Consider the following 20,437-nt stretch of genomic DNA (forward strand, 5'->3'; position numbering starts at 1 on the left):
TTTCATTAACTGTGTTTTAACATCTTTAAACAGAAAATGGGGGTATGTCTTCATTTATGTCTGCTTCCAAGAACGTCAGAGGGGTGGGTAAAGAAGGGGCAAGGTTGCAGAATCTCATGCTGGAGTCCACCTCAGGTAATAGAGGAATTCCGCTGCCCATGTAACGGGTTACCACCACCTGAGCCACATGGACTCTGGTCATCTAATCGAGTCCAACACCTACACTTCAAAAGCAAACACTTCTGATGATTGGGATTCTATGTTTTCTTTTCTAAAATGTATCATTTGTATAGCAAGATATGTAAACAGTGTCTTTACTGTCCAAAAAGAGGAAAATTTCAAACCATGGTGCTTAATCAAGGAATATAAATATCTAACACCTAAACATCTTTAAAAAAAGCTGGGGGTTTTTTTCTGGATTTTTTTAATGCAAGGAAAGAAATTTGTCCAGGTGTAGTCTTAATGAATGGATGGATAAGAAAACAATAATATAACAATCTTATACATTAAGAAGAGAATTTCCAAGTTTTTCCTCCTTGATGAAGTGGGAGATATTATTTTTTTTCTTTCCTTTTTGAGGTAAAACCAAAATTACATTTCAGGTTCTGAGCTCCTGTATTTTAAGCATTTTAACATCTACAATGAAATATGAAACCCTCAAGGAATTCCCTTTGTTATTCTTCCTACCTGTATAAATCCTTGTTCTGAGCAGATCTCTGCAGCTCTTTGTCTTATAGCTTTCAATATCAATTTCCTGTTTCTACAGCTAACCATGTTCTTTGCACATCTGCCTGTTTTTGTTCTTTCAATAATTTCTTTTTTGGCTTCATCCCTAGATTACAAGACAATTATAATAGGTACCTGTTTCACCAATTACTGCAAATTTTTAAATGTGTCTATTGTTAATTCAGCTTTCAAAAGTGTCTAGTTCAGTGATAGCAAAGTGGGATAAACTGGATTTTTGTATCCATTGTGTTTCTGTTATTTGCTTCTGGTGAATCCCAGAATCAGTGATACTGGATCCATAGTCTTTCAGAAATCCTTCTCTGTTTTTCCATCTTACTTCCTTTTAGTTTTTTTAGCGACACATGTGAGAGGAAAGAGAAAAGTAATCCCAGTAATTTCTGGTGACAAATATAAACAGCATTGCTGCACCGATTAGTGTGTTCAGTAATAATTGGAAAATAATTTCAGGCTGTTACAGTTTTAATTATAAAGGTCCCTGGTGAACTGTAAGCATCTCCAGTTGCATTTGCATTGAATGAGAACAAAAAGGCAACTTCTGAAGAAATCATTATGTTTGAAAATATGAGTAAAAGAAATTTAATTTGGCCGTTTTGTTGAATTGTCTATGTAATTACCCAGAACTTCATGAATAACCATGCTTCAAAACTGAGAACAGAGGGACATAAGTTTATTCTGAGGGTGTAAGGCTTTATTCCAAATTTTAGCTATTTTGAATTGATCGTCTAAACCAGCTATAATAGTCTATATTTTTTATTTTAAAACTTTAAAGTGGTTCTTATAGTGGAAGTTTTCAAAATACCTAGGAAAAATAGCTCTCACTAGCAGTCAAAGGAAGTTACTTGTCCAGTGTCCTGTAGACCTGACTTGAGATAACAAGATGATGGTATGCATCGTGGAGCTCTCCTGGGTATGGCTGGGCAGGAATTAAGAAAGCTGTAAGGACCAGGCAGAAAGAATGTTGTGACTTACGTATGCTAACTGTTTTCATAGTTCTGTTACGTTGCTATAAGAATGAATTAATTAAATTCTTTAGACTTGAAAGTTCTTTTTAAAGCTGAAACCAATCCCAGCAAATTAATAACTTGCTATTAAAAAGGTTGATATTGCACCAGCAGGGAGAAACAAAGTTCAGTGTGAACTCTGGGGTGTGTAAAGGCGTTTTCCAGAAGTTGTCATTTTTGAATCGGTGACCCAAGACCGAAATGAATTGTGAATCAAGGGTGGAGGTGCATGGTGTACACTTTATCTTAATTGCTCTAAAAATTTAGCATCACAGTATAGCTTCCACAGTATAAAAAGGCTAGGGAATAGTTAATCAGGTGTGACTCATATCAGACTACTGCGGGTGAACAGGATATTGTGGGGTCACCAGTCCTGTGCCTTTGACTGAAATCCTAGTTTCACTATTTCAGTGGTTGAGTTTCATTTCACTTTAAGTGACACAAGGAAATGGCACAAAAGTTTTACTAAAGCAACTCAGACAATTGTGACCATACATAATGATCAGGACCTATTGAAAATTGAATAAAAATTGTATTTATACATCGAAGTCTTTTTCCAGCCACATGTTCAGGTAGCCTTCCCTTTGATGTCTGCTTGGCAGAAATTAGAGATTATCATTTCCTGCTAAGGAGCTGATTATCTCCTGTGTGGTGAGAAACTCAATATGGCCTGTATCAACTTTTAATTCATCTGCTTTTTAGACCTGGTAACAGCAAGAAAGTGATATTATTTGGGAGCCTCCAGTATAAGAGTGGCATATCCATGACTAGCAATTTAATAAAATTTGAATAAGGTTTGTACAGTGTTTCATGTCTTCAAATTTTCAAGTGAAGCCGAAGAAAGCAGCTGCATAGCCTGTAATTACATAGCAAGTAATACAGGAGGGGGGTGTATTTTTTTTTTAGGCAGTGAAGAGATTTTCAATTACAAGTTAAAATTTATGACACACTATAATAACTGTTTAAACCTTTTACATAGAAGAAGCTACCAGTGCCAGCTCTTTGGGAGAGTGAGGTTAGCTCAGCAAATGTATTTTTCAGTTGCCTTAAAAATGACTGAGTAGCAATCACATGGGCCTTCTTTTGCATTCCAGCCCAGAACAGCTGGTTTAGCTCAGTAAATACATCTTTAATGAAATTACAACCTGCTCTTGTAAGTTGCATTTACAGGCACTGTCTGATTAGATGAATATTGTACTAGAGATGAAAAGTGGCAACTGCACCAGCAGGAAGAGGTATTTGTTTTATGCACCACCCACGCAATGGGAGTGCAGGCAGAAAAACCAAGAGTGTTGCTTCAGAACGAAAATGGTGTGTAGTTTACACAAAGAATATTGCTAAGTGTTAAGAGATTGTAGGTTATTAAATGAAGCAAAGCAGTGACACACAGCACTGACAATCATAATCAGCAGAGTAAGCTTTCTTATTTACTAAAGGTTAGGAATATTTGTTAAAAATTATTTGGGAAAATGCATTCTTAAGTCATAGATTTAACTTATTTTAAGATATGTGTTAGCTCTAACAACAAAAGTCTGTGTAGAAGTTAGACTTGTTATGTTTTTAAAACAGGCATCTTTGTGCCTGAAAAATGGTTGCATATGCATAGCCTGGGCAGAAACACTGTCATGTTTCTGATAGGTGTACATTCTCAGTAAGTACTGTAATTTCTGTGCTTTCCTCCATGGCTTCTTGTGAGCTCAATGCTAAGGGTAAATGATAACATTTAAAAAATATCTTGCTTTCTGCCAGATGCAAATCTTTGAAATGGATTTAAATGCAACTAACAGCAAACCTTACCCCAATAAACTCAGAAAAGTTAGATTTTTTAAGAAGAGATCCAGAAATGAAGGGCCTGATAGAGGCAATGTTCTGCACTTGTATTTCACCACAATCTGTATTGTGGTGGGTTGACCCTGGCTGGATGCTACGTGCCCACCAAAGCCACTCTACCACTCCCCCTACTCAGATAAAATATAACGAAAGGCTCATGGGTCGAGATAAGGACAGGGAGATCACTCAGCAATTACCATCACAGGCAAAACAGACTCAACTTGGGGAAAAAATAATTTAATTTAGTACCAATCAAATCAGAGTAGGCTAATGAGAAATAAAACCTACATCTGAAACCCCCTTCCCCCCGCCCCTCCCTTGCCCCGGCTCAGCTCCACTCGCGGTGTCTCTCCCTCCTGCCCCCCCAGCAGCGCCGGGCCGGGCCGGGGCTGGGGTCAGTCCCTCACAGCTGTCCCTGCCGCCCCTGCCCCCCACGGGGAGGCTCTTCACACTCTGCCCCTACTCCAGTGTGGGGTTTCCACAGGAGACAGTCCTCTGCAAACTTCAACCCTTCCCACAGGCTGCAGTCCTTCTCACACTTCTCCAGTGAGGGCTTCCCACAGGGTCACAGCCTCCTTCAGGCATCCATCCTGGGGATGGATGGACCCTTCCCATCTGCCCCGAGGTCCTCCACAGGCTGCAGGTGGATATCTGCTCCACTGTGCGCCTCCATGGGCTGAAGGGGACAGTTTTCCTCACCATGGTATTCACCATGGGCTGCAGGGCAATCTCTGCTCGCTCAGTGCCTGAAGTACCGCCTCCCCCTCCTTATTCACTGACTTTGGTGTCTGCAGAGTTGTTTCTTTCACCTGACATCTAGCCAGGGTCAACACAACCATGAACACAGGGTAAGGCCCTGTAAGCCAGAGAGACGGTAATTTTTAAGAATAGACATGGTGCTACATAATTCTATTTATATTCTGTGGATGGGATAGTGAGGTATTTAACTACAGCCTCCTCTGGATACAACCAAGGGGAGAATGACCTTTCAATGAAATACGAGTTAATAACACTACGGCGCTGTGTGCTTTGGTTGAGTTAATCTCTGTGCAGATTGTAACAAAATGCAGTCTAATGTGTATTGAAAATTAATTAGAGTAAAGAGTGTGTTTTAGTAGTGTAATGGATATAATCTTTGGTTACATCAGCAAATTTCTGTTGCAATTAATAACAATTAATGGTTTTAAATAAAGGGTCAGGGAAAAGGATGTTTTTCATATTAGCTGTATTGCATGTACTATTCATCACTTCTAGTTAGATCCAGTATGATTTGCATGACCATCTTTTGTTTCCTAAGCTGAAGCATCAAGGATAGATTAAGTCCCTTTATGAGGAGCATAGGGGAGAAGATTGGACGTTCTTAATAGCTTGTCAAAAGGAGACAGTGAAAGAAAGAGGTTTAATACGCTATTTGTATTCTTATGTACATCTGGAGGGAGTGGAGGCAGTTTGCTGGGGACGTTATCTTGGGTTTAATGCAGCACATGACTGGCACAGGGCAAACTGCAGTGTGACTTGCAGAGAGTCCGTATAACCTAACACCACAGGCAGATTTCAGCAAAGGGCAATGTAAGTATCTTTTCAGCAGTTATGGTGAATCATTTGAGGAAACTTCTCCTGTATAAAGCCAGAGATAGCACTTAGAGAGAGAGAGATGATGGGGGGTAAAAGGGAGGTAGGGAGTGCTTAATTTTCTTGTGTATATAGCGTCAGGATGGGGTACCCCAGTGCTGGTGGAGTACCCACTCCTATTGTTCTTTAGCTTGAGTATCCTTCTTCTATGGTTGATATTTTGCCTGTCAGTAATCCCTTCCTGTTTTGTAAGTGGAAAAATATTCCTTACAGTTTTATGAGGAATACATGGCCAAGCGAAAGCGTAAATTAGAGTATTTTTTGACATTTTAAATCCATCAAGGCATGGCATTGAATAAAGTCCTGTAAATGCATCATCCCATGGTTACCCCAGAGGTCTATAGTCTAACCCAGTAGTTATCTGCCATTCAATTTGTATGAAATATTAAATGCTGTGAGCAGAAGTGTTAGTTGTGTGGCTCTTCTAGACTGATCAGCAGAGAAACAGTTAATAACATTGACATTTAAATTGGCTTCATGTTAAGTGTCAGTTCTCACCACAGAGCTGAAGAAGAGCTATTGTTTCAGGCAGTCTGTTTGCAGATGCATGAAAACAGCCTCCAGTTGCTTACATAAGGGTCAAGGTTGGGAAAATAGCTTTACAACTCCACAGACAGAAACCATAAAGGAATTGTGTCAAGTAGCAGTCCTGCCTGCATGTTTTCTCTTTATGCTATGTGAACCATTGGTGATCTATGAAGCGATCACTGGCAGCGCACTTGAGATAGGACTGTCACAAGATAATGTGTGATTTTTTATTCTCTCTTATTTAACATCCTAAAATTGTTACATTTCAGAGAATTAATGAAGTCACTAGCAGAGTTCTGAAACAAAATTTAATGCCAGTAGTAGCAGCCTCAAACATGGATTTCTCTGAATTTCCCACTCACAGAAGACTACAGTAATGAAATTGTCTTGCATGAAGAAGACCCAAGAAAAACTTATTGTAGAATTTCTCTCAAAATACTCATTCTGGTGCTTGAATCTTTCTTTAGTATCAGAAAAGCAGAGTATGCTACGTAGAAGCTTAGTAATCGCATAGTTTATGCATTGTATTTATAAGTTTCAGAATACTGAGGTAGCTTGCTTTCTTGAAAAGAGTGAGGCTATAAAACAGTTTAAGCTCACTATTATCAGTTTATTGCCTATTAAAATTATAGAGTGAAAAAGTAAAGATAGTTAACTATGCAGTTTTTCTGTAAACCCCTCAGGAGAATAGGGAGAGGGAAGCTGGTAGTTATGTTCAAATGGGAGTAAGATTCAAGATCTCTGGTCACAGCATCATTGATGCTGCTGGAATAGCTGGCCTGCAGGGATTTCTTTTGCTTTAACACATTCCATCCCTGCATGGAATTCAAAAGTTGTCATCTCAGTTAAAAACAAACAAACAAAAACTGTCAGTGAAAACACTGCAAGGTTAAAGTTTTAACCCTAAGGACTACTTTCCAGTTCCTATTGGTAAGTCCTATGTTGAAAATTACTTAACAGTAACAAAATGTACTTTTTAATAATATGAATTCTGGCTCATCTGTAATGTTGAAGGCACTTTCATTAAAACATTAATGTGATTTCATCTGTATTTACCACTTCAAGGTTGGTGACTGATTTGAAATATAGATCAGAAGATATTTCAGTTAGTTTTCTGACAAGTTTACCATAATCATTCATCGTGCTTAAGGAAAATAATAATAGACAGGCTGACACAAATTCTGTTTGTTTCAAACTGCTCATAATCTGTTTGCTCATGTTAAAGAAAATGCATCAAGCCATATTTAGTGAGTGCAAGATGCCATTCTGGGCTCAGATCTTCTTATCATGTTCCAGTCCTTGCAGTATCATTTCAATTTTTAAATCAGAAATGGACAAAACCCGTGTTTTGCCTTTCCTTAAAATTAATTTCAGTGGCATGTGCTGAGTAGATAACCTTGAGAATCAAGAGTGCTTTTCTGGTGGATAAATTTATGACATAGGCATTAATAATACAAATCTCCCCAAGTGCCTGACAAATGTGTCTCATCTGTGAGGGAAAGGACTACTTCTGGTGATAGGAGGATAGGTCTTCATGCCAAGTCATTACATGGTCTCTTAGCTCATACTTCCACTGACATTCCAGTTTTTGAAATGTGGAGCTTTGTCTGGAACTAAAATCAAATCAGAACCCATTTTGGGTAATTATCATGTGGTAATTCCCTGTGCGTACTTCTCTGTGCAGAGATGTGGAAGTAAAAGATGAAGCCTGCATCAGTTTAGATAGAGTTTTCCAAGTCACTTATTCCCAAGCATATGTTTTGTTCTTAACTTCTGTTTGTTTCCAAATTATTTCAAAGAGAATAAGAAAGCAGTCTCGTTTTTCTTTCCTGGTTCTCTTCTGAGTGCGTGGCTACTGATTTTGTGAGGCACTAGTTACTTGCAGTCACTTGCAAGTAAGAGTAGTACAGTGTAGTGTAATACTTCCAGAGAAGTTGGAACACACGATTTCCTTGGACATAGGTATGGATTCACAGTGTTGGCCCAATGACTGTAACTGTTGTATACATCTTTTATGATATATAGGCCGTTTTATTGAACACCTTGGTTTAAAGGCACAGTGCCGTGTGGCTTTGTGGTTTATATTATTGCAATTGAGAGTGTCCGCTATAAGAAATTACCAACAATCTGCTGATCACAACCCATAAAAGATTTTGGACTAAAGCAGAACCTGCTGCCAGCATATTTTAAGAAAACCAGAATAGTGAATAGTAACCTGTATCACTTAGCTCTTTTCCTGATTTGTCAGAATAAGGTTAGTGAACCATTTTATATGACCACTACATATATGCCTCACAAAGAAATTCAGGGTAATGTCACATTGCCTTATACCTTTCTCTGGTGTGAGTGGTGTAGCCAAAGAATAAGGGGGAATTTGGACATGTAGATGTGCACAGCAGCCGTCCTGTCAGCGCTCTGGGGATAGCTCCATGGTAGCTCAATTCATCATAGCTGTGAGCAGTGTCAGAGCCACCCAGCAACAGGCAGCCTTGATTTCAGGGGTACGACAGAGTGATTTGAGACCAGTGCACACAAATATACACATTCATGCTCTCTCTGTTGCTGATTCAGGTTTTGCTAGGGACAGTAAACCAGAGACCGTTTTATCTTGTGTTCCTTTCTTCTTCCACTTATCAATGTATGGGATGAAAGTGGGGAAAAAAAGCAATGTTTCTTGTCAGGGAACTGGCGATAGGGGTGGCTGCGTTGCCGATGTGCATGTGAGCTCTCCATTCTGCTTCTGGATCGCACTAGGCTGAGGCAGGTAATGAGCTCATGCTCGTGTCTCGCTGCAGCTTCTCTGTGTCTCCCTCCATCTGGCACAGAGAGTCTGGGAGCCAGTGAAAAGCTGTGGCACTGTGCTGGGAGCTGAAGTGCCAGCACCACAAAAGAGAAGTGGAGACAGAAGCTTAAGCCTCCTTAACTACCTCCTGTTTACTATGGTTTTGGCTAGTAGCATCTCTCTATTTGGCCTCCCTAATCATTGATGTTGTGAGTAATCTTGAAGCTTTGTGCATGTTTTGCAAAATAGCCTGGCAAAGGGGCAAAAGAAAATAGAGCAAAGTAATTTTTGTGCCATCTCTGAAAGAAGAGAAAGCCTACAAATTCTACGTACAAGATTCTATTCTATTATTTCTTTTTTATTTGCAGTAATGTTTTAGAAGAAAATAGGTGCCTGGTATAAATTGATGTAAATGTTTTGAGGCCAGTGACATCAGTTTGCAACAGTTAAGATGTGACTATTTGGTTTGCAAATTCCCTCTAGCAAGAAATATGACTTTTTGATTTGAATTCAGTAATGCATTCTCACAACTTTAAAATACATTGCTGAAGCATCTGCATCCTTGTATTACCATATAGGCCTACTTGGATATCTAGGAATATAATGACTCCAGCTGCAGATACAGTTTTGCTACCTGTACATGTGAAAGACAAAGAAGTGCATATATTTTTATGCATAGCTGCATGCACACTTTTGAGTATCTGGACATATAGGGATTCTTTGAAGCACTCAGTAAAATGTATATAAAACACAAAAAAAGCATATTGCTAACTCTCTCTACATTCAGTAAATTTGGGTTTTCTTTTTTATTTTAAATTTGATAACCATGAAAATGGGTGGCTGAGTATGGACAGATACACATTTGAATGTGGGGGTGAAAAAAATAATAACTGTGACAAAACCAGTTCAGTTCAAGATTGTTCTTAGATGCTTAAGCCGATGCATGAATCCAATCTCAGTATATTAATTTGTGATACTTAAAAACAGTTAAAGTGTTTTGTTTTATTTCTTATTTGGTTGAGCAGATGGTAATGGTTTTGACACAATTCAGTTTTTTATTTTTCTTCTTTTCTTGGAAAAGACAAGGCTCTTTTTCCCACTTTGTCACAGCTGGTTACCAATCAATCTCAATTCACGGTACAGTGATGATAGCACATGTTGTTCAGGGGCCAAATCTGATTGGGTTGCATTTTCAGCAGTGTTTCATATTAAAAAAAAAAAAAAAAAAACAACCAAAAAAAAAAAAAACCCAACTGTGTCTGTATGGCAGTGACTGTCAGCACACTATTGTACAACTGTCATTAATCAAAACTAGCAACAATGAATGCATTCATATGTGCCAGAGACTGCCAGATTTCACTCAAAATCACCCAATTTCTATTAGAATTTCCTCACCAGCAGTGTTTTCTCATCTGCTTGTTGTTTCTCGGTTTCTTTCTTCCTTTCCAGTCCGCTGCCCACCCCTTGCTTCTCAGTTAATTAAAGACAGACCTGCTCTAACTATTACCTCTAGAACAGAAATTATGTAATGTGGTGCCCAAAGTGGCTGACTAGCTGTTTAGAAGACCTCTCCCAGCTCAGTCTGATGGCTGAAGCCTAAGCTGAACCGAAAGGTTAAGCTTCTCCAAATGTTTAACAGAGAGAAGTACTTAAAATCAATTAGATGCCCATAAACATGTGAAACTGATGTCTGACGCCCTGTGTTTTTAGCTGAGTGTTGGCATTAATTGGCTAGGAGTCAGCAATATTTGGGCAATATGTCAGGAGGTGTTTCTTGACACTGCACATACATGGAAGGCATTGCCTCGGTGCACTGGCAATGTTACGGGCCAGCTTAACCAATATGCTTTGGTTTTCCACCATTCCATCATCAATCCAGGAGTCTGGTAACCTCTCTCTGTAATTGGTATTAGCAGCTGGAGAGGGCCTGATCCTAATTCCCAAGTGTTTGGTAGCACTAACCCAGATGAGAGTGAACTCCAGAAACTCAGGTGGTAACATCTTGCTATAGGAACATGAGGCTTTGGGATGGAGAGGAGACAAGACGCTGTTCAAGACTTCTCAAGTAGATCCTTGACAAACGGAAAGCATATTCAGGCTTCCCTCCTTGATACTTCATGGTCCCTTTCTGACACAAGTTCCTTGTGCTGCTGTGGATCAGGCTAAAAGCCAGGTTTTTTTCCTTTCTCCTTCCTGCCCGCTTCATTTGTAAAAGCTCTTCGCTGAACCATGGTGACTTCTGGGGACAATGTGGGTGGAACAGATGACTGCGGGGCAGCGTATCAATACTTCAGGACAGCAGGTGGTTACGATGTCCCATGGGTCCATCTGTTTATGAAACTAATTGCTAGATGGCACGTACTGTCAGGGTGGTCCAAAAACCCAGTATGGCCTTGTTGGAGAAGCACACTGGGAGAGCTGGACCTCTCTGTGAAGTAATTGATAACTGGACCGTGATAGTGACATGTTTACGCCACCCTCCGTTTCATGACCCAAGTGGGGGAGATGATGGCTGTACCCTTACCCTGCGCCCTGGCATGCCATGCAGCTGGCTCCTTCACCCTGCAGCCTTTGCACAATTTGCATGATTGGCAGGTGCAAACATAAAGCCTCCAAGGCAGCTGGTTGGCATGCCGGCACGGGCGCATCGGTGAGATGAAGAAGAGCGACTCAGCTGCAGCCCACGGTGGACTGAAGGGCCCTGTCCCAGGCTGCCTGCATGCCAGTTCAGGCAAACACTCAATCACATACAGTCCTGCCGCCTGTCTGTTTTTGTCTCGGCACTGGTAAGTAAACCACAGGGAGGTTTTTTGTCCTAAAAAAAAAATATATGAAAAAGCAATTAAATAAATGGCTAATTGTTGTCCAGCTTTATAACTGTGATTCCGATATCCAACTTATATATATATTACAACTGAGCTTAGTTTTCTCATCTTACAGGAGCTGAATACAGCTTTATATTTTTAGTTCCCTAGAGCTGGCCTCATGTCAAGAAAATAGGCATTTTCTCTCGTCTGCAACTCTGTGGTGACCAAAGACAAATAACTGCTCCATCGTTGTGGGATACTGTTGTCATATTCTTGAGTTTTTAAGGGAGACATTTTGCCTTTTCTCTCTTATGAAAGCAGTGATTTCTATTTGCCATTGACCAGTGCAGCACAGCATGTAAAATGACATAATTTGTGAGCAGTCGAGAAGAAATGTTCCTCAGCTGCATAGAGCTCTTAAATATAGTTACAATAGGTCTGTACTGCTCCAGGACCTGCATGTTAAGTTCTCTAGAATCATAGTATTTTTCCTCCCTCCTCACGGTACTATGCTAGCAAAAAAAAAAGTCCCAAAAAGTTTCTGAAGTTTTCCATGGCATCTTATTCTTCCCCTTGGCATATCTCTCATTTGTTAGTTAAACTTGGGGTACTGTATATATATCTCATTAAGTGTAAGTCCTAACAAAAAGGGTATTATATGCTTTTATGTTTATCTCTGACAGAATAGTTAACCTCAGTTTGGTCAGAATGAAGCAGTACTTTATTGTGCTGACTGTGAAAAGATGTCTTTACTTCTCTTTATTCTTGGAATTGCTAGTAATGCTCTAATTAATGTTGTAAGCTTTAATTAGACACAGCAGAACTTTAAATGTTTCAACATAGAGGATCCTTTGAGTTAAGATGCTTTAAAGTCTGTTAGTACAGTGTGCTCTTTACAGAAAGAAACCACTAGCAATACTTATTATGTACACAGAAATGAATGTTTCAGATTCCCAGAGCATTTTAAAATGCTCATAGAGCCTCACAACATTCCTTTAATTAATTGCATTACAGTCTTATTCATCAAAACATTTAAGGGTGCTCTTCCATATGATTTCCATCTGTTTGCTGAACAAGTCTACAAAGTCTTTACTGTATGAAAAAGAGAAGGTAAATTCGTTCTTCTGAAGTTACACCATGAGCATGTATACAGTGACAAAGAGTATTGACATCTCCTGAAGTCTCGATCTTTCTTTAATTTCATGTTCCTGTTTCACTATTTGATACATGAGAATCTGAAGCTAACTTTAGATTCAAGGTGACTTAAGGTATCATGAGCTTATTATATCTAGAAGAGATGTTACTGAAAATAATTTTAAAAAAGTGTAAAATATCCACGCTGAAAACTGGGGTTTTCCTGATTTGGAAGCCAAAGAAATTACATATAAAATAAAGCCTCCTGTTGACTTTAATGAGCTTTGGATCAGAGCCTAAAGTAGTTTGTTAAGCATGACTTCTGCAGGATAATAACAATTAAACTGAAAATATTTTTCTAAGTGTGAGCACTCTAAATGCCTTGAGAATGAATGTTCACTGCATGCTGAAGTACTTTGTATTATTTCAAGTTTTATACATCCCCATAGTTTTAGAATTATCACAACTGTAGAATCAAAGAAACAAACAAAGCGTAATCAAAGTTTCTAATTTCTTTTAAGAAGAGGCAATATTATTGTCCACTGTTAATGAATCATTTTGTAGTATTTCTGTGAAATTGATAAATCTCCTTTAACGTGTCTCTTCAATAAATGTCACTTTTCAGAGCTGAAATATATTTTTTATTGTTTGTAATTGTGTTGTGTCAGATCCTACCAACATGCTCACAGCTTCCCTAAAGGGTTGCTGCTGTAGAGAAAAGCTATATATAAAGGGAAATTTCCAAATCAACAAAAGGTAAAATGTGTAGCTCCCATAGTTAAGGCATGATAAACCTGAGCTGTCATGTATTCATAACTGATGTCTGATAGCTTAATTTTCTCTTATTGCTCTAGATCAAGGACAAAGTGAATGATATTATTAATAAAGCCCTAATACTGAGTGAACATAGCAATACTAATTTTATGTAAAGTTTTTAACTAATGCAGAGTGCAATAAAAATGTCATGAAGATTAATGCTTGGTGGAATTATCTAATGCTAGATAATAATTTATCTTCCAGAGTTGGCTCCAAGATAGATTCAGACTGGCACATTCCAAGTGAGAGTTTTCATTCACTTCTATTCTCCACAGAAAGAGTTCTCATTCTTCTTCTGTAATGCAGGTATGACATCAAAGATGACTACACTTTGCGCATTAAGAAAGCCATGAGCACAGATGAAGGAACCTACACATGCATTGCTGAGAATCGAGTTGGAAAAGTGGAAGCTTCTGCTACCCTCACTGTGCGAGGTGAGTGTTCCCGTGGAGGGGAGGGCCTGTGTCCTATACGGATAAATTGCTTTCTGACAAAATGGGCCACATCCTTACCTGGCATTGTTTGGGTTTCACATACCCTTTGCACTTGCGGGTGCTACACTGGTTTACCACAGAAGTGAAATCCCTGTCCTGCTGATATCTCAGGCAAAATTTTAATTGACATCAATAGGATAGGATCTCCCTGCAGTTAAAGAGCTGTTCCAATGTTTTGGTTTTCTTTTTTTTTTAATTGAAATTTTTAATTTTTTTTTTAATTGAAGAACTAATGCATATGTATACATAAGCAAGCCATGGGCACAGACTTTAATATGTGAGCCATCAGTTTAAGCTGTTTATTCACCTTCCTTTCTTTAATAAGTATGAGTATAGTAAGTGACTATGTTTGTTAATGCTAAACATAATGCAGGTAGTATTATTATGTGATTAGCTCTGCCATAATTAAACTCTCTACCATTACTCTTTATCTGAAAGATAAACCCTAGCCAAAGGAAAAAGAAAATCCTACTTAGATTTTGTAAGTATTACGAGGCAAAGACTAACATATTCTCTCCTAAAATACTCCTGGTCTCTAGCATCCACTCTGTTTATGGGCTGCTGTTTGATGTGGTAAGGAGGTTTTAAGAGCGGTAGAATAATGAGTTGCCAAAATGTCTTTTGTGACAGTAGATATAGACATACTAAAGATTATGGGGAAAGAAAAAGTTTGCAGGCTAATATTTCCATATGAGTAAATAGAATATAATAGTTATTACTTCATTCCAAAAGATAAGCAGCAATTTGGCACAATGGATATCATGCAGACACTATTTCACAGTTTAGTGGTGCATGCTGACGGTTTTCAGTAGAGCTGTGAAAGGTTAATAAAAACATTTTTAGCTTTATCTGTTCTCCTCTTTTCATACACATTAAATCAAATGTTCAAAGTCTCAATGGATTGCTTTATTAGAACTGGGGTCAACTGACCCAAGAGGCCAGCTTCCATTTCCATCCATTTAATGCATGGACACAGTTCAGTTTAATTTGCTGAATTCAAAGGGAAAAAAAGCACCAAGTGGCTTTGTAGTGTGTGTGGGGGAGATGTTAGTATATAACAAAGAAAAGAGAGTATTGTGATAATACATCCGTTAAAATATTACCTCAGTGTTCACTTTAGACAAAAAGTGATAATGCAGGTCTTCCCATTTTAAGCTGAAGAAATAGGTTTACCTGGTACATGCTTGTGGAAGAGATTTCTCTTCTATTTTTTAACATGAGAATAGTCACTACAGTGAAGTCCCAGAAATGCACTCACTCTGTTCCTTTGTTACAGGCAGAATCACATTATCAAATAAATCTGGGAGCCAATTTGATAGCCTTTAAACATTCCTAGAACTGTGTCCACCGTATACATTACGGGAGCAAGTCTTTCGGATTTGCTACCCAGACTTCTGATATAAGCAATAGCTAGAACCAAGCAAAAAATCTTTTGAAATCACTGAAGCTTGAACCTGATGAAATTAAGGTGAAAAAAACCTGAGGAAATATATAATTTAATTGATTTTTCTACAGTAAAAGCAGGTTTTCATTATCTTGGGTATTTTTTCCCCTGGGTTTGTCACTTATAGTCAAATACATAGTGTTTATTCAACACAAAGGAAGCCATGATATTATGAGCATATTAAATTTTCAAGACATGAGAGAAATTGAGAAAAGGCAAGAAATTCAATGGAGAAGGTTTTTACTCTGAATTTTCTGAATCCAGAGGAGTTGACAAACCCCCGTTGACATTTAAGGGGACCATGAGCAACAATCTTTCTAATTAAAGGAAGACTTAATGTGGAATTCTTAAACTTTTGCCAGTTTTGTCTGAAACTGGTTTTACTATTACCACTTGTCATGTAGAGAACCAAAACAAAACAGCATTTCAAAATTTACTTTGAGGATGCCTTGGTCTTTGCAGGTGTCATGTAGTTACAGCTGCAAACCTGGCAACAGCAGCACAGTCCTTAGCCCCCTCATTCATGGCCCCAGCTTCTCAAAGAAGGGGAGGAGGATGTACTGAGAAAGTTTGCATTACACTGTCAGAAGCAACAGAATTTGAATTCTGTGGCTCAGCTTTCATCCTTTTTCTTGGAAAGATGCATTTCACTCTTATTTGGCATCTCTCTGCAGATGGAATATGTCCGTAACACTGCAAGTCAGAAAGTTTTCAAATAGATGGTGGGTGAGAAAGGGCAGCAGGCTTGAAATAGTTAAATGAAGTGGGTATGCCAAACTAAGATTAAAACCATAGAATAAGGTCCTTGCATGCTGTGTTACCTCTGAATCTGCATATCTTACGTTTGACCGTAGCCTGCACATGAACATATAAAGCTGGTTAACTTCGTAAAAAGAAAGGAAAAAAAAAAAAGTGCTGTTGCTCAGAAATGTGTAACTACTTCTGCTGATAAAATAAAGGAAGTTTCGCCTACACAGATGCAACCTGAAGTCAATCTTATGTCCAACTTTTCAGCTCTTCTGAAAGGAGATGTCTATATTTTATTAACAGAAGGACTGTCAGCCCTCTTTGCCAGCACAAGCATAATGAAGGGCTGTTGCGATAATCAAGAAATCAGTTGCTGCAGCAGTCTTTTGGTCTTGATATCAACCTGACACAGTGTTAACCTGTCAATCATTTACTAGCAATTTTTTTGTAGGATGTAGAAGTTATCTAAGCAGTGATTTGGGAGGTTCTGGATTGAAATCCCTGTGGCCATTTCAGCCTATTTGTTATATTTTCATCAGCACTGTCAGTGAGGAAAAAACCAGTGTGCTGTAAGCTTTCATGCCTGTTATTGAATGAGAAAAACTGTCCTGGGCTTTCTGTAGCCCATACTGCTGTATTGACTGGTCATGCTTAAAATTCAATTGGTATTTGACTCAGAAAGCAAACACCTTGCATCTACTGGCATGACATTTGGTGGTCTGTGGCTTAAATTGATGTGTTCTTTGGGATCTAAAAGTTTGTGCTAATACAATGCAATTTTTCTTTTGTCAGGCATTAACAATGATACTTGATGATGGCTTGTGAAGATAATAAAAATGTTTTTCAGAGAATGGTACCAGTCAGCTTGTCCAGATGCTATGCTCAAGTAAATGTGATAATAGTGGCACATGACTAAACAATAACCGTAAACATTTGACTTAGGCTGTCATTCGAGGGGTTAGCAATCATGGTAGTATCCATAGTGGAAGGTAACATTACACGTCATGCATTCTGACAGATATTCTTTTCTTTTTTTAATTTCTTTTTATGTTCTCACTACACCATTGTAATGTCAACAGCTCGCCCTGTTGGTAAGTAACCATCCTTCTATCCATTTTAGCATGGCTTCATGCAATGCTTCATCTTTCATTTGCAACAGCATTAACTGGCTGAAATTAGCAGCCAGTGCTTAATAGTTTTAACTGTTTAACACCAGGCAAGTGATTTTGACTGACAATGTGCTATTTCTGAACTTTGTATTTTCTGCTGTGTCATGTATAAATGCATTTGCCAAATCACCAACAAACGCCAATCAGCAAAACAGGGTGGGTGTGATGATACTGAGCCAAAATCACTCATTCAGATGTTTTTAACAGTCTATTTAAGGGCCCGGTATAAAAGCCATTGAAATCAACAGAAAGGATTGCATTGACTTCGGTGAGCTTCTACCAGGCCCTAAATGATCAGCTCATTATGCTTTTGTTGCATAGCAGTAAAAGCACAGGCTTTGCATGTCCTGTCTTTCTTGTACCTTTCAAAGAGTTTTGAAATGAAGTAGTCCTGAAATTGAAGAGGGGATGGAGTAGATTTCCGTGCTTCTTAAGAAAGTTTTCATCATGGATTTTTGCCCTTGGGTCATCATGGAGTGCGTTTTGGAATGCACTGTATAGGATGCAGACTGTTTTGAGTAACAAGTCCAGATGAAGGTGACCTCTGGATTTTTAATTCCCACACTGAAAATTTGATTTTTTTTCCTATGCCTTTGAAATTACTTCTAAAAATTTATAAACAAACATATAAAAATGCATATAAAGAAAGCATAATGAAAAATTTGCAACTGTCAGCAGCTGAAATTCACTTTTGGTGTTCAGAAGTATCCTGAACATATTATTTCATTTTCTTTCACGGATGTTTACTCTGTGCCTGTATGGTTTTTATAAATAATTTAACCAGTTGCATTGCTCCTCTGATTTTGGTAGTTTCTGTTTAGATGTATCTTTTAGAATAATAATATAGTTACTCTGATTTTTTTTTTGATTAGTGTGAAAAAGTACTGGTGTTTATGAAGATTGGTGAGGGGTTTGGTCTTTATTTAGTCAAAACTTTTCTTAGGTATGTGTTTGACTAAAGTCTGTGAGTTTAAACGTCTCAGCTCTTCACTGTTATGAGTTTGGAGGAAGAAAGGTTGGAATAATTTAAAGATAAAATCCAGGTTAGACATCTGTTTCCAGAACTAAGGTGATCCCATGCCTATTAGCTTGCTTAAACTAGCATGTGTAGAGCCAAGCCAAGTACCTCCACAGTCATGGCATGGCTTATCCTGGAGAATTCCCTGTGCAGAATGAAATTCACTGTTCTCCATTTGGGATTTTGATAGCAAGCTTTCAACCTCAGCCACTACTGTAATACTTTAGCATTTAAGCTAGTACTCACGAAATTAATTCCCAGGAGTTGTAACAGTGTAAACTGGAGTAAACTTGTAAGAAATTTTTCCTTTGCTTAGAAAATACATGATGAATTTAGTATGCTTCTAATGTAAATCTCATGTTAGAAAGAGTGGAGGTTTATGGTTGCTTCTTCATTCACTAAGAAAATGCTACAAGATTAAAAGAATTTTGCTTCTAGATGTTTTTCTCACTTTGCTCACTCTTATAAGAAAAGCGAGGGAAAAAAAATCACAAAGTAGAGACTGTTTGAGGTTCTGTGAAAGCCACATAAAATACATGACTGGAGAATCACAGGAAAATTATAGGTTTCAGCAGTGCTGATGGTGTCTCATTTCAGAACACTTGATTCTGTTTTAAGACTTTTCAGGCCATTCAGTCATCCATAATTCTATCTCCAAGCTTCTACAGAAGCTGTTGGTCTCAAGTTACTTTTAATCCAGGTATATGATCCCCTTGTGTGACCACACTGTGGTCGACTTGGTGTATTCCTTGCCTACTGTATTTTATTTTGTTGCAAGTGAACATTTGGTGCAAAGAAAATTCTTCCTTGACATGATTTATTCAGGAAACATAAATTAGAATGGTTGACCTTAAAATAATTATTATATGGGCATTATCAAATTATTTAATTTAGTGATTATCTTTGTGAATTGTGAAAAGATTGTTAAGTAAATATGCCCAACCCCAAAGATATTTAACATACGGAAGTCCCATACGAGTGTATATGTAGTGATTGCTGTGTAAAGCAGTTCAGTTTCTTTAAATCACTTTTATCTGATCCTGTACCTGTAGAAAAGGCAATGCTGTCCTTATGGTAGTGTATACATTTATTGTTTTTTGCTTAAGGACCTGAAATGAAAGGGATTTCTACAGCTCATATCTGTTTCATTCAAGAGTAGGCAAAGCAGGCAGCTACCTCTCCTGTTCTTTGAAAATTTAAAGCCTGGTAAGGCAAAACAAAGTAACTTCATTCCCTACAATCAGTTCCTCACCAAGAAGCCCAAGTGATCTTCTATTAAAATTGTTATTTGACAAGAATAGTGAGTCAAATCTTGTAGCATTTTTTTGTTCAGGAATTTAGCTGGAATGCAGAACAAAAATACCTCTCCTTACAGAAAGGAAGCTAAAGCAAATGCTACTTAATATTATTAAGCTCACAGCTCTCTAGGAGGGTGGCATTTTAACAGAAGAATATTTATATATTTATGTATATGTTAAACTTCAGGAAAACACTTTAAAAATTTATATTCTTTTGTGACATCTGAGAATTATCTAAATACCTCTACCTTTCGTCACTCCAATTCAAAGCAGGTGTGTTTTGTCTTTACTGTGTTTTTAAAAAGACCAAACCATTTTCTTTCAATGGCTTGTCACTGAAGAATAGAGGAATGCATTTTTAATGTTCAAGGATTTCAATTATTTTTGCAAATGGACGCATTTTCATTCGCTATTCAGTTTTTGCCTGTTTCAAATATTTATATTCTGCTAGTTGTGAAAATTTTCTTTAAATTTCAGCTTGAGTGGAAAATTCCAAAGTGGGATTACCAATGACCATGTATGGTTCAAGCAGTTATTAACCTATGTTATATACTACATAGACAAAATGAGGTATCGTTCCTCCCGAGGAGGATGGCAGCTGGTGAATTTAACAGCTCTTTGCCAGATTACTCATCGTGTTTGGATTTGCTGATAGGAATAAATGTGTTGCCCATTTCTAAAATAGATGTTCTCTTATTTATTACCTTTTGAAAAGATTTCAGACAGGATTTACAATAGATGAGTTTAGGAAACAAGATGTTTATCCCTATTTAGACCATTTCTATCGTTATTTCACTCATTAGATTTTCCAGATGAGCAAGTTAGTATTTTCTCTCTTTTGCATTCTGCTGTATTTCTTATGGCAGTTGGGCAGGCGAATAGCTTCTAAAATAAGCATTAAAACTGGGAGAAGCCCAAAAGTTTCATATAGTCCCACTGAAAGTAACACTGCCCCTCTTCAAAAGCAGTTGCTGTACTGCTTTGAGATGG

At 38.0% G+C, this 20,437-nt stretch overlaps 1 protein-coding gene across 9 annotated transcripts in view; it reads left to right on the forward strand.

Annotated features, from left to right (window-relative positions):
* ROBO2 (roundabout guidance receptor 2) overlaps window positions 1–20,437 on the forward strand; it is a 476,615-nt gene that overhangs the window by 339,257 nt on the left and 116,921 nt on the right. For all 9 annotated transcript variants that reach the window (XM_040582899.1, XM_040582900.1, XM_040582903.1 and 6 more), the window contains exons 6-7: window positions 13,584–13,711; window positions 17,042–17,053. In XM_040582899.1, coding sequence (XP_040438833.1) covers window positions 13,584–13,711; window positions 17,042–17,053 — 140 coding nt within the window. The remainder of the gene's footprint in view (window positions 1–13,583; window positions 13,712–17,041; window positions 17,054–20,437) is intronic.

The sequence above is a fragment of the Falco naumanni genome, chromosome 2 (genome assembly GCF_017639655.2).
Source record: "Falco naumanni isolate bFalNau1 chromosome 2, bFalNau1.pat, whole genome shotgun sequence".
Classification (NCBI taxonomy): domain Eukaryota; kingdom Metazoa; phylum Chordata; class Aves; order Falconiformes; family Falconidae; genus Falco; species Falco naumanni.